This window comes from Apium graveolens, chromosome 3 (assembly GCF_009905375.1).
Source record: "Apium graveolens cultivar Ventura chromosome 3, ASM990537v1, whole genome shotgun sequence".
Lineage (NCBI taxonomy): Eukaryota > Viridiplantae > Streptophyta > Magnoliopsida > Apiales > Apiaceae > Apium > Apium graveolens.
This window is the reverse complement of record NC_133649.1, coordinates 35,925,550-35,943,958: the sequence shown is the minus strand read 5'-3', so window position 1 is coordinate 35,943,958 and position 18,409 is coordinate 35,925,550. Positions and strand designations below refer to the sequence as shown.

At 35.3% G+C, this 18,409-nt stretch overlaps 5 protein-coding genes across 5 annotated transcripts; 2 read left to right on the top strand and 3 right to left on the bottom strand.

The window, feature by feature from the left end:
* Positions 1-3,860: 3,860 nt before the first annotated feature.
* LOC141712121 (uncharacterized) lies at positions 3,861-7,251 on the bottom strand. Its single transcript, XM_074514925.1, has 2 exons — positions 7,044-7,251; positions 3,861-4,246 (listed from the first exon to the last, which is right to left on the bottom strand). Exons 1-2 carry the CDS (start codon positions 7,193-7,195, stop codon positions 4,180-4,182), a joined length of 219 nt encoding a protein of 72 aa, XP_074371026.1. The 5' UTR covers positions 7,196-7,251; the 3' UTR covers positions 3,861-4,179.
* Positions 7,252-8,174: 923 nt separating this feature from the next.
* On the bottom strand, positions 8,175-11,749 carry LOC141712119 (uncharacterized). Its single transcript, XM_074514923.1, has 3 exons — positions 11,610-11,749; positions 8,759-9,574; positions 8,175-8,599 (listed from the first exon to the last, which is right to left on the bottom strand). Exons 2-3 carry the CDS (start codon positions 8,779-8,781, stop codon positions 8,362-8,364), a joined length of 261 nt encoding a protein of 86 aa, XP_074371024.1. The 5' UTR covers positions 8,782-9,574; positions 11,610-11,749; the 3' UTR covers positions 8,175-8,361.
* On the bottom strand, positions 11,500-11,886 carry LOC141712120 (uncharacterized). The gene has a single exon (XM_074514924.1). The coding sequence runs from the start codon at positions 11,742-11,744 to the stop codon at positions 11,532-11,534; it is 213 nt and encodes a 70-aa protein (XP_074371025.1). The 5' UTR covers positions 11,745-11,886; the 3' UTR covers positions 11,500-11,531.
* A 203-nt stretch (positions 11,887-12,089) lies between these two features.
* On the top strand, positions 12,090-16,523 carry LOC141712117 (uncharacterized). Its single transcript, XM_074514922.1, has 4 exons — positions 12,090-12,360; positions 15,086-15,150; positions 15,390-15,588; positions 15,802-16,523. Exons 1-4 carry the CDS (start codon positions 12,235-12,237, stop codon positions 16,189-16,191), a joined length of 780 nt encoding a protein of 259 aa, XP_074371023.1. The 5' UTR covers positions 12,090-12,234; the 3' UTR covers positions 16,192-16,523.
* Positions 16,524-17,019: 496 nt separating this feature from the next.
* On the top strand, positions 17,020-18,400 carry LOC141712116 (protein transport protein Sec61 subunit gamma-1). The gene is made up of 3 exons (XM_074514921.1): positions 17,020-17,201; positions 17,414-17,533; positions 18,195-18,400. The coding sequence occupies exons 1-2, from the start codon at positions 17,108-17,110 to the stop codon at positions 17,527-17,529; spliced, it is 210 nt and encodes a 69-aa protein (XP_074371022.1). The 5' UTR covers positions 17,020-17,107; the 3' UTR covers positions 17,530-17,533; positions 18,195-18,400.
* Positions 18,401-18,409: the final 9 nt, after the last annotated feature.

Here is an 18,409-nt window from a genome sequence, read left to right as displayed (position 1 = left end):
ATTTTGATTGGATCTTTCTTTATAATATCACATTAATTCTACTAATCAAATTGGCCCAAAGTTATAAATTTCTGCGTTTATCATGTGTTCATGGGCACATAATAGAACAATCGTTACTGGTTTATACTGACCCGAACATTTTAATTTTGTATTGTGGCTCCTGGTGATGAATTTCATATCGCACAACCAACCTTTAAATGCATTCTTAAACCGCGACTGGAACACACAAAGAACTTAATTAAGATATATCTACCACTCAACTCCAAGTAGCTTCGTCAATAATAAGTAGCCTGACTGTTGCCCTGACTGTTGCATTTCAAAATTTGTTAACATCATTATCCTGTTATTATTTACACGAGAACAATCAATTCCCTTTAGTTGTTAACTTTTTTCAAAATAAATATATGCGGTATTAGGTATCGTTTACAGGAGAGTGGATTTCGAATATTGTATGTTTGCGCATAGGAATTGATTGGGTAACTACGGCATCTGATTGGGATGTGATTGGATTAGGCGAAGAGCACAACTCCCACTTTATTGCCCCAAGTGCATGTGTAATAGCTTTGTTGATTGTAAGAAACTAAGAATGGTGATGATTTGCTATGATCAAAGACCAAGTACATTAGGAGATGTGGAAGATGGAGCAATGGACAGATTGCAGGAGCCAAAGGGGTTACCATCACTGCCATTACCTTTAGAATCGAAGAAGGTATGTGCTTTCAGTTACCCAAAAAAAAGTCTCGTGCTTAGTGGAGGGTCACTCAAAGATCCCTGTTGTGATAATTAAAGGCAGAGAGCAAAGGTTCTGCCAGCAATGCAGCAGGTGAGGCTTTCTGAGTCTGATTCAAGCCATATCTATGCTTCAGTGTCAGTTCTTTTATGATATTTTTCATTCTAGCTATTTTGTTCAAAACAAGTGGATTTTTTGAATTAGTTCTCTACTAATTGTAATAACATGTGGATGAATGCTAGAGAGGATATATAGGTTGCACGTTATCTTGCTATAATCTTAAACTTTTCTCTGGAATAGAAGTAATGCCAATAATTATGAAAATACTAACACGAGATGGATCTTCCAAAGAACAAGGCTGCTCGCAACTTTTAACTACAGAAACCAGTAAAACTAATCAAAAAGGCCTAAATATGCACCCCTTCTATACTCTAATCAGGTCTTACATTCTTCATTCGCTCATTTATTTTCTGTTAATGTTCGGTTCTAACTGTGTTCCCTATTAGCCTAGCAATGAACACCACACATAATCACTAAAAACCGAGTTTTACTTAATCAACTGCTGCAGCTTCCATTCTCTTGGGGAGTTTGATGATGTGAAGAGAAGTTGCAGAAAACGTCTTGATTGTCACAACCGCCATCGACGAAAACCTCAACCAGAATCATTGTACATGAGTTCCCACAGCTTTCCCTCGGACTACAGAGGTCCGAACTTAATCACCTTCTGCAAATAAAATATTCGCCTGATAGTGAAAAAGAAAATTGGGTTTGAAAGTTAGTAGGCTGTCCATGTGAAATGTCTACCTAAGTTGCAAGATTCCTTCTTTATGTAGAATTATGACATTGAACAGAATTACAGAAACGTTTTAGTTCCATAAAAATTGTTTTTTTGGATTTAGGTACGAGGTGTTTTAAATCCATAATCGTCAATTAGCTCCATCAGTCTACAGAAGTGTTTTGCTTTTTACACATTATTGGAAGGGTTACTGACTTACTGTAATGTCATCAATTTACTAGGTTTGGAAGGCAGCAAAGTGCTTTCAATTGCTTTTCCAACAACTGAAAAATCTACATCATAATGAGAAATGAAAAACTATCTGTACCAGGTAAATGTTAGGAAACAATAACAAATATTCTTTATACATTATTAGACTGGCAAACCTTGCGTTTAAGATCTTCCAAGTGAAGGAAATGATACAGCCTACAGATTCTAATAACACTCCAGAGAGATGTCTCCTCAATTGACAAAGTTGACATTAACTTTTAGATTGAGAGAATCAAAAGTAAGTAATCTTGACATCAATGTGTGTACCCGTTGGAGTTCAGTGGTCCACAAGCATATGGAAGTAGTAGATCCACCAACGGCATTGCTATTAGTTGATCTGGCAACAATCATAATAATAATCAACTTCATTCTACCCAGGCTTTTAGCGGCACAGATAAAGAATGTTCATCGTTGACAGCCACTAATACTGTAAATGGAATTTACAAATAAGTAGAAGTTGGAATCTCCCGGATACTTGTCAACTCCAACTTCAGTTCTGCGAGAAATTGCAGTTACCTCATTGAAGAATCCAGGCGTGCTCTCTCTCATCTTTCAAGAAAGCAAACATAAGCTGCGAGTACTATTAGGAGTGACTTGTCAGCTTAGCAGGAGATATTTAATCTAACTCAGCATACAGACCCCAATCTGCAATTTAATGAACTGTACCCACACTCATATTCAAAAATCAAAAGTTATGGATGAGACTCCAATGGTTGCAGTTGTAACACCAATGCCATCAACATTTTTGACTTTAGCACAGATGAAATATCACCTTTGTTCTAGCAGGCTGTATGAGCAAGGGAATCACAACATATTTTCTTGGAAGCAAACTATAAATTTTTGCCCGCTTCTCACTATTTTTGCAAGTTAGCTTATACCTCTGCGTAACATGTTACTGAACAAAAGACATCATATCTTCCTGTTTTTACGGGTAAAAAGCCGGTAATTTCAGGCTCAGAGTGCATATGATACTGCATTGTTCTAAAACTGCTAAACAAGAGTAATATTGATTTTGGCTGGTGAAATTTTTGTAGTTGCAACTTTCCTAATATTGATAGTAATGTAGTGCATTAACTCAGAATGTTTCAGATTCTGTGGCTCAAAGGATAATCAGGACCTTATGTATTTTAAATTAGTTGACTTGTGATGCAAATTATAGCTGCTTTTGTGAGGGGATGGTGGTCATACATGAAATCGTACGAGGCTGTCTGTTGATGCATTCCCCATGGAAGTTAGGGCCGTAACTCAGGCCGAGCGAGCCAAGTTTCGAGCTGAGATTAATCGAGTTGAGCTGAGCAGGCTCGTTTAGTTAAACGAGCCTAAACTTGTACCCGAACTCGACTCTTTTAATTTTACGAGTCGAGTCGAGCAACGAACGAGCCGGTTTTAACGAGTCGGGCGAGCCAGCTCGTTTAATTTTACACTTAATCGAGTCTAAATCTCTACCTGAACTCGGCTCGTTTAATTTCACGAGTCGAGCCGAGCCGGCTCGAGTAATTAAATGTGCCGGAACCTCTACCCAAACAACGAGCCGAGTCGAGCCCACTTAAACGAGTTCGAGCCGGTCGAGCTCGCGAGCCGCCCGACTCGAATTACAGCCCTAATGGAAGTAAAGTATAACAGCGGATATCTTCCACCATCATGAGAAAACACTTGAGGAGTTTGCATAACCAACTTTAGCTGGCAGGCATCTTCTTAATGCTCGTGTCACATGAACTTTTGCACTGTTCAGTTGTTGGTTGACTTGGAGGGAATAGAAGAAGTCGTGCACATATCAGCAATCATTTAAAAGCGTTAGTTCCTGATGGTACAATGGGAGGTCAATCAGATATCATTGTTGTTGTGGCCATCCTAAAGAAAGGAAATCAAAAAATAGTTATTCTGGATTTCTCTGAAACTAGAGATGAACGTAAGCCATCTCTTTCGGTACCAAAAATACTGTCCCCAACTTAAGAGCCAAAGTTTCTTAGGAAACTGAGAGGAACTCACTACTATAGATCTGCTTATTTTTTATTGCTGTGATGGTGGTATAAACATGTGATTGCTTTGTACCAAAAGAAAAACAATTTCCCGACAAAAAAAACAATATCATCAACTCCATGCCATTTTTCCAAAATATCATTTTAAATATGAGATGGATGTATTTTCAAATGCTATATTAATACACTATCGGCAAGTCTTCTCCTAAAAGAAAACCATTTGCCTTTCAATTCCATTTGCCTTTCAATTTATTACTGAGGCAGTACATAGTATGAAGTGACACTACAAGGCAAGAAGATGCAACCCTTGAATTTTCAAAAATACTTATAACTGCCAAACTTTATACATCATTTACTCCTATACGAACAAAGGAAAATAGACCAAGATTCAGTTCTTCCGTGACAGCCGTGCTTCACTAATCATGCTAATGCTTCTCTTCTTTAGGAACATCTTTCTGTGGCAGCTCCTTTGGTTTTGCGTTCTTCATTTCCCTACACAATTTTCAACAAAAAAATCATGTTAAAAATTCACACAGCTTGCACATACTACTAAATGTAAAATCTATACAACTGCTGAATTCCACCCAAACAAAGAGCCAGTTGGCTTGCCCTGATGCATTTTGGTTAAAAGGAACAAGTAACATTAACCTCAGACAACAAAACTCCTCACGAAAGCATTCAACAACACATCCTCTAATTCCAGATCAAAATTATCATCATATTTCCAAGATTTAACCATTTAAATTGTAGTGCTGTTGCGAGACAGGTAAATCAAATACACTTAAGAAGTCTGCTCTCGTAATTTTTTGAAAAAAGTAAATGTTTTTGGCTTAAAAATAAGTGTCCAAGTCCGAATGTCCATGTCCGAGTGTCGAGTGTCTGACACGGGTACTCCAAGGTAAAATGAAGAGTACGAGTAACATAGGCAACGACGATTAGGGGCTACCAGCTTGTCTTTCATAGTTTAAAAATAAGAGAAAAGGGTTAGAATTTATAATACATGAAGCATTCACTTTCTAGAGAAGTATCACATTAATTGTAAAAACAGTCGATACTATGTCTACATCAGTAAAAGTATTGTGATATACTTGGAAATAAAAAGTTTGGTGATATAAAATTTTCAAATGCATATACAAGATAAGCATTTGGAAATCACTATATACATTTGGTTTGGATTCCATGTAATTAATACATAGATTAAAGACTGGTTCCCGGAGGGGGGGTCTACTAGACCCGTAAACGAGAGTACAAGCTAGTGCGGTTACTGGTGATCAACTTTACCATAATTATAAAGCCTAAACTTACCACTACGGTCTAAGAATATTTCTAACAATTCCAGAGTTGCCTTGAGTCGGCTTGTAAGTTGGACAAAAGTAACTTCCTTTTGCCAAAATATAAATTGGTTCTTAATGAAATCTTAAGAACCTCTGTATATGCTTTGACCATCTAAACTTATATGGACTTTGCAGGTGAGGAGAAATACTGTTGTTTGACAACAGTTCTACTGAGCTTGAAGGTTACGTTTAAGATATTTTTCATTTATAAAGCAAGGTTATCACGGCGCCAAGTCGACCCTCGAAGCCTGAGTACCTTCGTGAAGACTAGTCGACAAGTCGTCCGACTAGTCGTAAAAAGTCGACAAAGTGTTCATTATACGTATAATTACTTGATTTAATATATAATATATTTGAACACGTTAATTTTATAATTTAGATCAAAAGTAATAGAATAATTAGTTCAAAATAAGCATGGTACATCACAATTATGGTTATGAAGCCCCCAAGTCGGGCTACGAGACTCTTGGGTGACCTTCACGTCAACTAGTCGACGACAAGTCGGGCTTGAAGACTCTTGACGCCTGAGTACCTTCGTGTCGACTAGTCGCTGACTAGTCGTCGACTAGTCGTCTTCGTGATAACAATGCTATAAAGTCACATTTTTCATTCTGATTCAGTGTCATTAATACATTATAATTATAGTTGCTCCCAGTACTTATCATTTCTACTTGTGAACAGACTGAAGAATCGGATGGTTTAATGTGGCTGCACATGTACCAGACGTGGCTGGAAGGGCGATGAACAAAAGAATCGTCAACATAGCTTTTATAGAACACGAAACTCTGAGCTAATGATTGTACATCTCCAGTATATTTGTCTAGAATCTCCAGCCCGTCATCTCAACAGGACAAATACAAGAAAACAACTGAACAAATCCTGGTCCTTATTCAATAAACTTGATCCATCTAATAAGAATTTTTTTGTTCTTCACTAAGTCATTTCGTCAATCAATACCAACAAATAAAAAGGATGTTGATTAATCTTGTTAACCCTCTGTTTAATTTGTCTTGACATATGCAGACTGATTTGCAGTATATATGTTTTACGTATATACCTTATTTTTCATGGTTTACGTATAATTGCCAGAGTTCACTGACTAAGAAAGCTTAAAAAAAAATAAGCTGTAACTTTACACACAGTTACTAGTACCCAAAGAAGCTCTTATCTAGTTTTGATTTAGGGCACTATCATTTTAGTTGACAACAAATCAACAATACCAATTAAGAACTTCCTGCGCGCAACATTTCAGATTTGACACACAGGCTTGGGAGGCTTTCACACTGCAGGTTAAGTTTCCAAATTTTCATCCTTATTTTTCTAAATCACTGGATCTTATGTGGTTCATTATCACATTTGACATTTGGGACTTTCTAATCAATAACAGTAAAGGGCTTCCAAGTTCCAATTGAGGATCTACAAGTGCAATAAAATGCATTTAAAGAAACAATTCAGATACATATTAAACTCTACCCCTCCCTCAACCCCCAATGTATTAAACTTATGGGGTTGAGTGGACTACTAAGATCAACAAAAAACAAATATTTCAAACCTCAATGAATGATTTCCTAAATGTGAAATTTAAGATAATTTACAAGTATCAAACCATGTTACCGTAGCTCATCTGAACTTTACCTATATTCTCCTTGTAAATAAAACAAACGAACTACTACTATTTAAGATATCTGCACTAGCATTAGAGTCATGTCAATTTAATAATCATATATATATATAACCAAATTTTAATTAAATAGTAAAACTGAATAATATTTATAGTGTGTTTAACTCCGCAATGTGACCAATTGTTTTGTAAACAGCATTTTACAAAAACATTCCATTATAAATAGCATCAACAGCAAACATATTAAACGAGTGTCTGACTCTCGGAAAAATTAATTTAGTTCAGCTCCAATTGAGTAATCAAATATAGGATAATAGAGGGGGGGGGGGCATACTTAGCAGCAGTGGCGGATTCTTCTTCGAGCCAGTGACGAATCTGACGGACGTTGCGCTTGAAGATGTTAGCAGATTGTTTAACATCACTTCTCATTAGTAGTATCACTGCGCTTACTCCTGCTACTGTTAGTATTAGGTTTGTTAATGCCATCCTGATCTCCCCTTTACTAAACCCTACAAACCTCTGACTATGCCAAATCAGTTTCTATCTATCTTTTGGTTCAGAGCTCATAGTTTGGGCTTTTTGCCCCCTTATTGGGCCTCAGGTTTTGGATTTGGTAATATTTTAAAGTTTGCTCAAATCTAATGTTATTGAAATATTTTTATCTTATTTAGCAAAAAGAATATTTTGTTCTTAAAAATTTATTACTATTAATTAGGTTACTAACCATCCATTATTAAAATTATCATGTTATTTTTATCAAAATAAATATTCAGATCCAGCTGGCATTTAACATAAATTTTTTACAATTTTTTTTATGTTTGTATATATATGTTTATGTAAATTTAAAATACATAAATCCATTTTTCAACTTTCTGAATTTCATATTTCTCCATTTTCACTAATGTATATTGAACGGATAAATATTTATTTGAGTTTACATTTTTTATAATTGGAATATCTATATCATCTGCATTGTTTGTTATTTTCTTTTAATTTTTAATCAAATTTCACTTTCTTGTCCCATTTTTGTGTATCGTGGATGGTATTGGAATTACCAATGTTGGATTGGATTTTGGCCTCAATCGTTAAGCATCACACCTATTCTTGACATTAAAGTACACAAAAACTTCGAAATATCCTTTAAGAGTTGTCTGGTTGATACCAAAAAATAGATGTGAAATGTTCTTTGAAGTTTGAAATTTTTCAAACATGAAAATTCTAAATTTTAAGATAAATCCACAAAAAAATGTTACTTTCACAAAAAATAACTCTATATTTACAAGATTGATCGGAAAAAAAATACACTTTTTATTCGATACTAAACAATAATAGGTCAAACTTGAACTAGACTAACTTTGTTTTCCAAAACTTAAACTTTTTTGAAGATGAGACATGCATCAAGTTAAGAATTTTAAAACATTCAATAACTGATTATGATAAGACAAGGTGACAAGATGCATTATGAATAGAATAAACAATAAAATTCATCACAACTAACGAATTTCCGAAGAAGTTTCAAAATAAGCAAGACAACATAATGCAAAACTACAAGTTATCAATACATATTAAGAAATCGGTTGCTTCATTGCTTGCAGGTTGCAGAGCTAACTAGAAGGGAGGGATGACATAAATTTTCCAATCATGAAGAGTGGTTATCCCGTAGTGATATGGACACCAATGGCAATGAGGAAGATAGTGATTAGGCCGAAGAAAATGATTGTGTGAACTAATATAGACACGCCGCTTGTTTGAAAGTTTGCAAACTCTATGGCTCTACTTTTACCCGGAAGCTGAAACAGCAGCCCTGGTGTCAACAGCACAAAGAGAACCACCGCTATCACCACCGGTCCCCAATCTGCCATGCTTTTCCAGTCGACCAAGGAGCACAAACTTTAGTATTGAGTAGATATGCCACAAGAGGGTTTAACAAATGTTAGATAAGAGGATTCTTTATTAAAAAGGTGGAAGAAGAGGCAACTGTCGAGTAAAGACAAGAGATAGGTCATAGAACCGGCAATTCAGAATATGGTTACCCGCCACGGGGCTTACCTGGCTATCTTGATTTTTGACATGACATGCAGGACGGCAGCCTTGCTTTAGCTGAATTGTATTTTTGCTGAGAGATGAGAATCTAGACCTTAAAAAAACTAAGCAAACACCAAGCAAAACCAATGAGTCATTTATATATCTACACCAACATGTTTTCTTATGTTGCTTAGATGATTTCCAAGACCTGGCTCTTTAACAAACTCAATAAGAACAGCCCAATGAATATCTTAAATCATAAGTTCAAGTCCAATTATTCGATCAGCATTATTGCAATTGAGAGCACAAAGTAGATGCAAGTCTGACCAGATGGCTAATTATCTAGATATAGTATTTAAATAGTTATATAGTGAACAAAGATACAGGGCATCTATTGATCATATGAATGACCACAAAGAGTTATCTTTTTCTAGTATGCTATGTATTTTTTCTAGTACTTTGGATTTTTCAGAGTTTGCATTCCCAATCTGCCGAGCTGGACCAGGGCCAGTGCACAATAACAACATCGTAGCTAGAGGCTAAGAGGCAGGAGCAACCAAAACAGAGGACACGGCCTCCTCTGAAGTGATAGATTGCTCATTAACATGACCCATTCCGGACAGTGGGCATCCATCAGAAAGCAGTGGGATGGTAGGAACCAAATCTTTGATATAAGAAAGCAGTTGGTTTATCCAAGCTAAGTGGTCTACCAATTGTACTTGTAATATATGCAAGTCCCTCTTGGGTCCAATGGGGAGTGTGCAGCACAGCAAAAAATTTAATCCAACATGAAATACATTTCATGGCATTCTTATCAAATTGTGAGCCTTCAATCCAAAGCTGCAAAAATTATTTTTCCCCATCAATAACGATTGAATTTGAAGCTAATACAACATCTTTATCATTCAAAAGAGGCAAATTTATAGTATAAAACCCTTTGAAATTGAAGGAAACACGAAACCCTCCTCACTCCATAGCTTCATCGCTTGCTCTTAAATGAAATTAAAAGACAAGTTCCCTCCCACAAAATAACCAAATATGCTAGCATCCCATCTACTTCTAGCTCGTTTCAAGATGCAGACCCGTCCTCAAGAACAGAAAAACTAGCTTATAGTCTGTAATTCAGACCGTACAACAACACATTTCTACATTTCTACTAATATCATTACCCATAAAAACTTATTTCCACTTTTTTGGAATTGTCATGGAGACGAATGACGATGTTCAGTGAAGTCTGCCTCCTTAGTGATTTTATCAAACAGCACTCAATTGCCACTATCATGTCAATCAAGCCACGTGATCTGCCTTACTCTAATTTTTCACAGCAATCGTTCTTACAAATGTAGTTTTAGCCTAGTGGAAAAGCTCAGGCTCGTTCCCACCTCTTTCACCTAAGACGAGATCATGAGTTCAAGTCCGTCTCTCACAAGAACCAAAAACTAGAAGTCTGTGGTCTCGAAATCTCATCTCACCTTTGCAAGTTTGCTCTATTTTGCTTCCATAGGTGAATACAAATATTTAGCAGGGCCAAATAGATGGCGTTGCAGGTAGTTTCTTCACTACACAAATAAAAAAATACATTCATGCCTGTATTCCTCTAACAACAATGATATTAGTTGAAGGCTGGCCGCTGGGATATACAAATCCTCCAAAGCCAGGTTTCCCAATAAAATTCTTCCTACTTTCCTAGTATGTTGTTTAGCCTGTTTTCCTAGAAATAAATTTTTTGGCATGAACTAATCCTCATCAAAGCATAGCGGAGAAATTGCAGAAATCTGCTCTCAGTTCTATTATATGGTACACCTGATATTGTACATTAAATATAGTGTATAGGCATGTATAGGGTCTGTGACATAGACCCCTCCTGTACTATAATATTGAAGAACTAGAAAATAAATTCCAAGTAGCTGCAGATAATTGGATATAGTTTAATAGACTATTTGTTCCTCAGCAGAGCCAACTCGAGTTTAGTAAGTATAGAACATCCAAGGAGAAGCGACAGTCTTGAATACTTTGTCCTCTAATGGTGCAAGGATTTAATTACACACTGCCTAATGCTTATGTTCTATATGCACAATATGTTGCAATTAAAGAAGATTAACATACATATGAAGCCACTGAAGTGAGATCCAAGACTCAAACATCTTCAGATAAGAAGTAGAAAAAAATGAAACCAACTAAACACTAATGCCAAACTTGACACAACTCCATACTTTGTGGTGTGAATTGAATGAATAAGATTATAATCGGCTGGGTACAACTGGAGGGAATCATTAGGCTAACTTTTGGCTAATATGAAATTGTGGACAGCCCTGGACATGCTTAGTGTTCAAGCTCCCAACTCAATCTGTCAGAACGAAGCACGCTCTTGTCACTAAACTATACTCACTACAATGTGATTATTATATGTATAAGTGCTGCATGTTTTCTTGGTAACTGAAATAGCAAGCCAGGTTGCAAGAATAGAGACAGCACCATTCTTATCAACACTGGTCCCAAATCAACCATTTTGATCTATAGTCCTGCTTCATTCTCTTTATTCCCAGTGTTCAAAAACATCTATAGTTTCATTTATGTCGTTAAAAATTGAGAAATTACTAGATCCTTCATCCTATTATTTAAACAATGAGACAATCTTTAAGAACATAGAAAAGGACCAAAGTAAGAAACAAAACTAATCACATCGCCATCAAGATATATAAAAACACACACATATGTATTTAGAGGGAAACTTGAAACCACAAGCGGATGTGCCTCACAGAGTGATTATAAAGGGGAATGTAAATTGTATTAATAATTAAGTAGCAACATACAAGTGAACACCAATGGCTAACAAGAAGAGAGAAATGAGAAGAAAGTAAATAAGGGAGTGAACCAAAATGGATGCACCGCTTGTCCTGAAGCTACCAAACTCAACCAGCTTGTTATGCCCTGGAATCTGAACCACAAGTCCGGGTGTTAGTAGTATGAACAACACCACTGCTACAAACACTGGTCCCCAGTCTGACATTTTTCTCGCCGAGATCTCTCCCTCTCACTTATTAGATCACCACCACCACTCACTTTTCAAGTTTTGTTTTTGGTACTAAAGTAATCTTAACCAGCTGTTTAACAAAAACAAAAAATATCTTAATTAGCTGTTAAGCAGCCAACTTACTTTTGTCTTATGCAGTAATCTTTGAGGTGTTGGAATGTGTGAGCTATATGTTACAGTAATTTTAAAATTAAATTTTCTTCTTTCTATCCTTATTAATAAATATTTTTCATAAATGGGTTAAAGTTTATTTTAAAAAATAATTTAGCTTTGTCAATCTTTAAAATAACAAAATTTACGAAAAACGAATTTGTAATTAGTGCTACTTTGAGATGAAAAAGCTAAATAATCGTATATTAACCTAAATAATATAAAGAGGGGATCCAATTGAAAGCGAAAACGCCTTGAAATCATTCAAATTTAAACAGTATGTTGTTTGTGTAATCGAGAGAGAGAGAGAGAGAGAATGGCTATGGAGGTAGAGAAGAATGAAACAGGTTTCAAATACTGGTTTCCATCTCGTCGCCGCTTCTTTCCTGACTCTCCTTTCTTCGCTTCCGGTAACGTTGAGAGAGAGCTTCTTGCCAAACAGGTTCTTCTCCATTTCCATTCATTCTCATGCTTGCCACCCGGAATATTTAATTTTAGAAAAAAAAACACAGTGTCTATTGTTTAAATTATTTATTTGACCAATTTTATTGGATATTCGTTTATAGAGGTTCTACTGTACTTGTAACTTTGTGTTTTAATATAAGTTTACTATGCATTTCTCCATACTTGTGGTTATGTTTTTAAGTTCAATGTTTATTTACTTGAGCCATTTTCTATCTGTAAATATCAATCAATTGATTTATTTTGATGTCTCTATTATTCTTTTGTTTGTATTTAAGATGACAATTTACTTACAAGAAATCATGAAAGGCTGGGAGGAATTATTATGTTCAACTGATTTACTTGTGGTTTTTATGGCCATTACAAAAGGCTTTAAACACTAACTAAACTGACCTATGACTTGTAAGTTCCAAGCTTACAGAACCACATAGGTTAAATTGAAAATATAGGAAAAACTATTAACTTCCTGAAAGATCCAGACTTACGAACAAACTTGCTGATGCATTTCTATTTAACTACTTTTGATGCATTTACCGCTTTAAGTGCCATAGAAAATTTTTCAAGATGTTCATGCTTAACTGGCTTTTTCTTTAAGATTGCAACTTGTAATGACCTAATTTCACAATTGACAATACGCTCGTTCACTATGAAATGGAATTGCACATCAATATGTTTTATGTCAATGAAAGACTAGATTCGTTGACGATGAGTCATGTCCTTGATCATTTTTACAGAACCATGTGTACTTTTTCAATCATCCCGGTCCCCAAAATGGTTACTATTTGTGCGAGCTATGAGATTTGTATTAACATTCTTACTTCCTATAGAGCAACCTGAACTCAGTATTAATCCCATTAGGATACCTCAAATTCTCTTGGCTGTCAATCGATGTGATAAGTCTATGCTTGACATGAACTTGTCACTAAACTCACTCCATACATCGAATTTCTCCTAGGCGCTTTTACATACCAAATACTCCCAATTGCTTGTTTGGACATAGTTGCATCAACTCCAGCACCTTTATCGTCTTTTGATAATCTTGTCCGTGGAACAATAGGCTTTTCACTGGATTATTGCTTTCTATACCAATCGATGCTAGAACCTCTCGAGCATATGTCTTTGGTAGAAAAAATTCCAGATGTGCTTGGTATAACTTCTACACCCGAGAAAATGTCTCAGTCTTACAAAATCAGACGTGTTTCCTGACATCCTTGAATTGAATATCTAAACTCGATATACATGTTTTTATTTGTTCCTGTATATATTAAGTAATCAACATAAGGTCTAATTATCAAAATAATACCTCCCTTGAACTTGGTGAATAAAGTGTGCCCGACAAAACAGTTTCCAAGTAGATGTTGAGATTTTGGTGCAAAAGATTAGTCCTGCATCTGGAAAGCAATAGGGTGCAAGAAAGCAACTGGCGGTTGGAGATTACTACTAATAACAAAAGACCATTATGAAGTTGTAGTTCGAAGGCTTATTTGTTTGGTTTCTGATGAATGATGATTGATTTTTACTGTAAACAATGAAATAAATGAGCATGTCAATCCAGTCAGAAGGATATGGCTCAATAATATTCACCTTTTCTTAGTTGAGTTTCTTTCTACTCTTTTTTTTCTTTTTCCTCTTTTTTGATATTTTATATCTTATATACTATTTTCCTTGTTTTCGGAGCTTCTTACTCGATTTTTTAATGCTAGTTTATTTGGTTTAACCCGATATTGGCCCCAGTTCATTAGGTAAATATTGAGGTTTCTTCTCTACTTGAATTTATCTGATTGTAAATTTTTGTTACAATCCTAATTATGATTTTTATATCGACTCTCATTGATTACAAGCAATTCCTTTTATCTCTTTTAAGAAGCACTGGTTATGATTTTCTCATGTCACATTAGTGGTCGTAATCTTTCTGAATAAGCTTATGCACTTTATTGTTCGTGCGCAAGGGGGGAATGAGTGGCCTTATTTTAGGTCTTAATAGTTAGGCTTTGACGTACAATATTAACAATAGCACCTCAGTTGGACAATAAATATATATTTAACTATTATTTTATCATTTTATTGTCAATTAAAACACATTCACACACCTATCTTGTCCTTGACAAGGTTTTACAAGAGTGGCTCGATTTTAAGAATTTTGCAACTTTGGACCAGAATATTGGCCAAAAATACCGGAAGAATTGTTTTTGGTTGAAATGCTGTAATCAGTTCTCTTTCCTTATGTAGATTTCCTCTACCCAAGTAGTTGCTACTATGGATTGTGATTTATCTTACTTCATTTGAGCTACTTTTAGCATTTATATTTATTAATGCATGAATATGCAATCACTATGATGTTTAAAGTACATTTTAAACTGTATAGTATACTGTAATGAAAGAACCAGGCACAACTGACGGAAGGCTATACATGCGACTTTGCTATTGGGTCCTTCATGACCTTTTCGTATATCACCGATGGCGTAATTATCGAACTTGCAATATAGTTATTTTATCAGATTGAGTTTCATTTATGTCTATGTTGTTCATGGCGCATATGAGAAAATTTTCATTTCTATAATTATTCTGCTGAATCTTCTTCTCTGTTAAAAAATTGATTTTGTTTTTAGAAGTTTACTGATGGTGCCAGATTTCCTGTACTTGGTCTTCTTCGTTGCATGGAGTTGAGTAAATTTTGATACTTGATTATTATTTTCCAACTACAGCTTGCTTTAGATATAACGGAAGATGAAAAGCAAGAACTTGCAAATACAGAAGATCGAGAAAAAAGGTAAAGTAGTTAGTTGCATTCTCCCTTTTCTGCAGTCAAATTATTTTAATATTGCCTTGTAGTTTGTCGTTATTGAAGACTTAATTATGACTTCATTATTGTTTTCTGAGTAAACTAGTGATGCAAACTGATGCCTCAAAGAACTTGTTCAAGTTTATTTAATAATTATGGTTTTGAATGATGTTCTAGTACTATCAAATGCTTATTATATGGCTTGCACATTTTTGTTGTCCTACTAGGGGAGTGTCTTGCCCTATTGTTGGTTGTGGCATGCATATGAATTCCTTGGAGGATTTTGAAGACCACTACAATGCACGACACACTGCGTCTTGTTCAGTGTGTTCCAGAGTATACCCTACATCACGCCTACTCAGCATACACGTGTCTGAAGCCCATGATTCGTTCTTTCAAGCAAAAGTTACTCGTGGTTATGCTATGGTATATAATTTCTTCCATCTCATTTTATGAGGTGTATGATCCACCCAAACCAGTTTGTTAAAAATTTAAGTATCGAAAAAAATAGTGATTCCATTTAGCAGACATATTATTGATCCTTGACTTGTAAAATTATGAGATTCTGTTCTGTTGAACTTTTCCGGTATTAGAGTTTTCCTTTATGAATGTTTTATTGATGTATATATTGTTCAACAGTATGAGTGCCTTGTCGAGGGTTGTGATGCAAAGCTGAAAAGCTATAAAAGCCGACAACAACATCTGGTGGACAAGCATAAATTTCCGACTTCTTTTGAATTTTTCAAAAAATCCCTTCCATCAAAGAAACAAAGGCAGAAGAGCCATCGTAAACAAGCCGTCAAAGTGGAGAAACCAGCAGTCAAAATGGAGGAGACTTCAAGTGCAATGCAAGTTGATGAAGAAACCCTGAGTGGACTAGTTTCGGCGGTCTCTAAATTGAGCACTTCGGATAGCTCACCATCATCAGTAAGCTTTGGCCGCCGTCACACCCGTGGTCTCACATTTGTCCCTAGATCAGTTCAGCGGGATAAAAACCCAGACTCCGCACCTAGAGGAACATCGCGATAAATATGTTCCCGCAAACCCAGATCCTCAGAGTGAAGGCCTTGAGCTTTTCAATATTAGTAGGTGAAGATCGAGAGCTAACTGTCAGACTATACCGTTTTTTCTGAGGATTCTCAAATTAAGTTGTAAATTGCTCACCATTTGGTTATAATGGTTGGGGCCGCAATCAGAGATACCAATTATGGTTGTGAACATCCTGTCTACCCAATAGTTAACCAATGCAGCAAGTGGATATGCAATGTTTGTTGTGATATTGTATCTTTGTTTGCTGCTCTCTTGTATCTTTGTATTAGCTGCAGATTCTTCCGAGATTTCATTACAGATTTTTTTGGGTACATGCCTGAAACTTTTTCAGTACACGGTGACAATCAAAAAATACATTATATATGTGTAATGTATTTTTTCAATCATCGTGAATGTTACTCTTTTCAACAGATAAATGTTTGAGCAAGTATTAAGTATTTATTGAATGAATCAACACAAATCAATAAAAAGCAACCGGAATTTTTTTTGTAGAAAACTTTAAAAAAAAATTGACGTCCATGAAATTGCCAATGCCGACCATATTTTCAAGTATATATTGGAAATGGCGAGTAATATAGATTTATTTTCTTAGTTTCTAAATAAAAATCAACTATGACATGCTATTTTTCAAAAAAAATAAATATGACATGCTAAAAGCTAACCCGGATAATATTGTCCAATCAAGTACCTGACTAAGCAGCCAAGTCAGCAAAATTGCGTAAAACTATATTCAATTTTAAAATAAAGAATAAATCTTACTCTTTTTTATGATTAACTACATTTTTAAAGTCAATATAAATTGTACACACACCTTGGACATATAGACACAAAATCCAGTCTATACCGGCGTCTCCTCCCTATTATCCCAGATCTAAATCTCTCTCTGTGTTCAAAGATGGACGCCATCGATTCAGTTTTCGATCCATTGAGAGAGTTCTCCAAAGACAGTTATCGTCTTGTGAAGCGCTGTCACAAGCCTGATCGCAAAGGTATCCCCCCCCCCTCTCTCTCTCTCTATCTCTCCCTCCCTCTCTCTCGTTCTCTATCTCTCTCGTTGTCCCTCTCCCCTTTCTTATCTCTCTCTCTCAACTCTTCTCTCTGCATCTCACTTACTTGCATATAAGTTCGATTTATTTATATATGTTCAATTGAAGTTGTTTTGATCACCGATCTGTGTTTTTTTGGTTGTGATTGTGTATAGAATTCACAAAGGTGGCTTTCCGTACCGCGATCGGATTCGTAGTGATGGGATTCGTTGGATTCTTCGTTAAGCTTATCTTTATTCCCATTAACAACATCATTGTCGGCGCTACTTAATCAGGTATTTTATTTTATTTTATTTTTCAATTGATGTAGATTATACTATTTTAATTGTTTTCGTAATTTTGATGCTAGGTTTGGTTCTTTTTAGCACATTTATGTTGAAACATGTATCTATGTGCTCATCTTGTTTGATTTGCTGAATTTTATGTTTAGATGTTGTATTTGTTTGTAATTATGAATGATGCTTTAGTGAAGATTAGAGTCTTGGTGATGGCTTTTAAGTTTAGGTTGTTTGTGTTGCAATTGTAATTAAATGCTTTTAAAAGTCTCTCATAATTTGAAGATCTATTGTGTAAATGTTGTTCTAGGTGATAGTGATTTGGGAGATTTTTTATTTTTTTGAATAATCAAACAGATTTGTGGTTATACATCTTGTTGTACTGACTGTGGTTATACTTGAAAGAAAGGACTCTAAGTTTTGAATGTAAGTTGAGTCTGTATTCTGAGGTAGTAAGTAAAAGGAATTGTGATTTGTTATCTTACATAGAGTTACAAGTTTTGCTTGGTAAATTGGGTATGATAGTGTTCACTTTTCGTTATTTGCATTTTGGCAGTTGCTAAACTTGAATCAAGTTTGATAATGTAGCTATTTATGTGATGTGTACTTAAACTTAACCTGTGTGTTAAAAGTTACTGACTTGGGTTAACTTTTTTTGTAGTGGATGCAACATTGATGGAGATGGACACACACCAGAGAAGACTATGTTATGCATGGTTTTTAATTTAGAAAAAGAAAAATACTAGTACTGTTGAACTCTTTGTAGTCCATTGTTCTTTTAGTCTTGTAATGTTGAATTTGTTGAACTCTTTTTTTATTTTTCTTTTTTGGTGTTATGGAGCAATCTAAAACGGTTCTTTTGGTCTACATGTTATA

Coding starts and splice junctions, on each gene's coding strand:
- LOC141712121 (XM_074514925.1), bottom strand. CDS start 7,195: ATGGCATTAACAAACCTAATACTAACAGTAGCAGGAGTAAGCGCAGTG. Junction 4,247..7,043: donor GAATCCGCCACTGCTGCTAA/GTATGCCCCCCC, acceptor AAAATTGTGTAG/GGAAATGAAGAACGCAAAAC.
- LOC141712117 (XM_074514922.1), top strand. CDS start 12,235: ATGGCTATGGAGGTAGAGAAGAATGAAACAGGTTTCAAATACTGGTTT. Junction 15,151..15,389: donor ACAGAAGATCGAGAAAAAAG/GTAAAGTAGTTA, acceptor TTGTCCTACTAG/GGGAGTGTCTTGCCCTATTG. Junction 15,589..15,801: donor TTACTCGTGGTTATGCTATG/GTATATAATTTC, acceptor ATTGTTCAACAG/TATGAGTGCCTTGTCGAGGG.
- LOC141712120 (XM_074514924.1), bottom strand. CDS start 11,744: ATGTCAGACTGGGGACCAGTGTTTGTAGCAGTGGTGTTGTTCATACTA.
- LOC141712116 (XM_074514921.1), top strand. CDS start 17,108: ATGGACGCCATCGATTCAGTTTTCGATCCATTGAGAGAGTTCTCCAAA. Junction 17,202..17,413: donor TCACAAGCCTGATCGCAAAG/GTATCCCCCCCC, acceptor GATTGTGTATAG/AATTCACAAAGGTGGCTTTC.
- LOC141712119 (XM_074514923.1), bottom strand. CDS start 8,781: ATGTCAAAAATCAAGATAGCCAG. Junction 8,600..8,758: donor TCAAAAATCAAGATAGCCAG/GTAAGCCCCGTG, acceptor TCAATACTAAAG/TTTGTGCTCCTTGGTCGACT.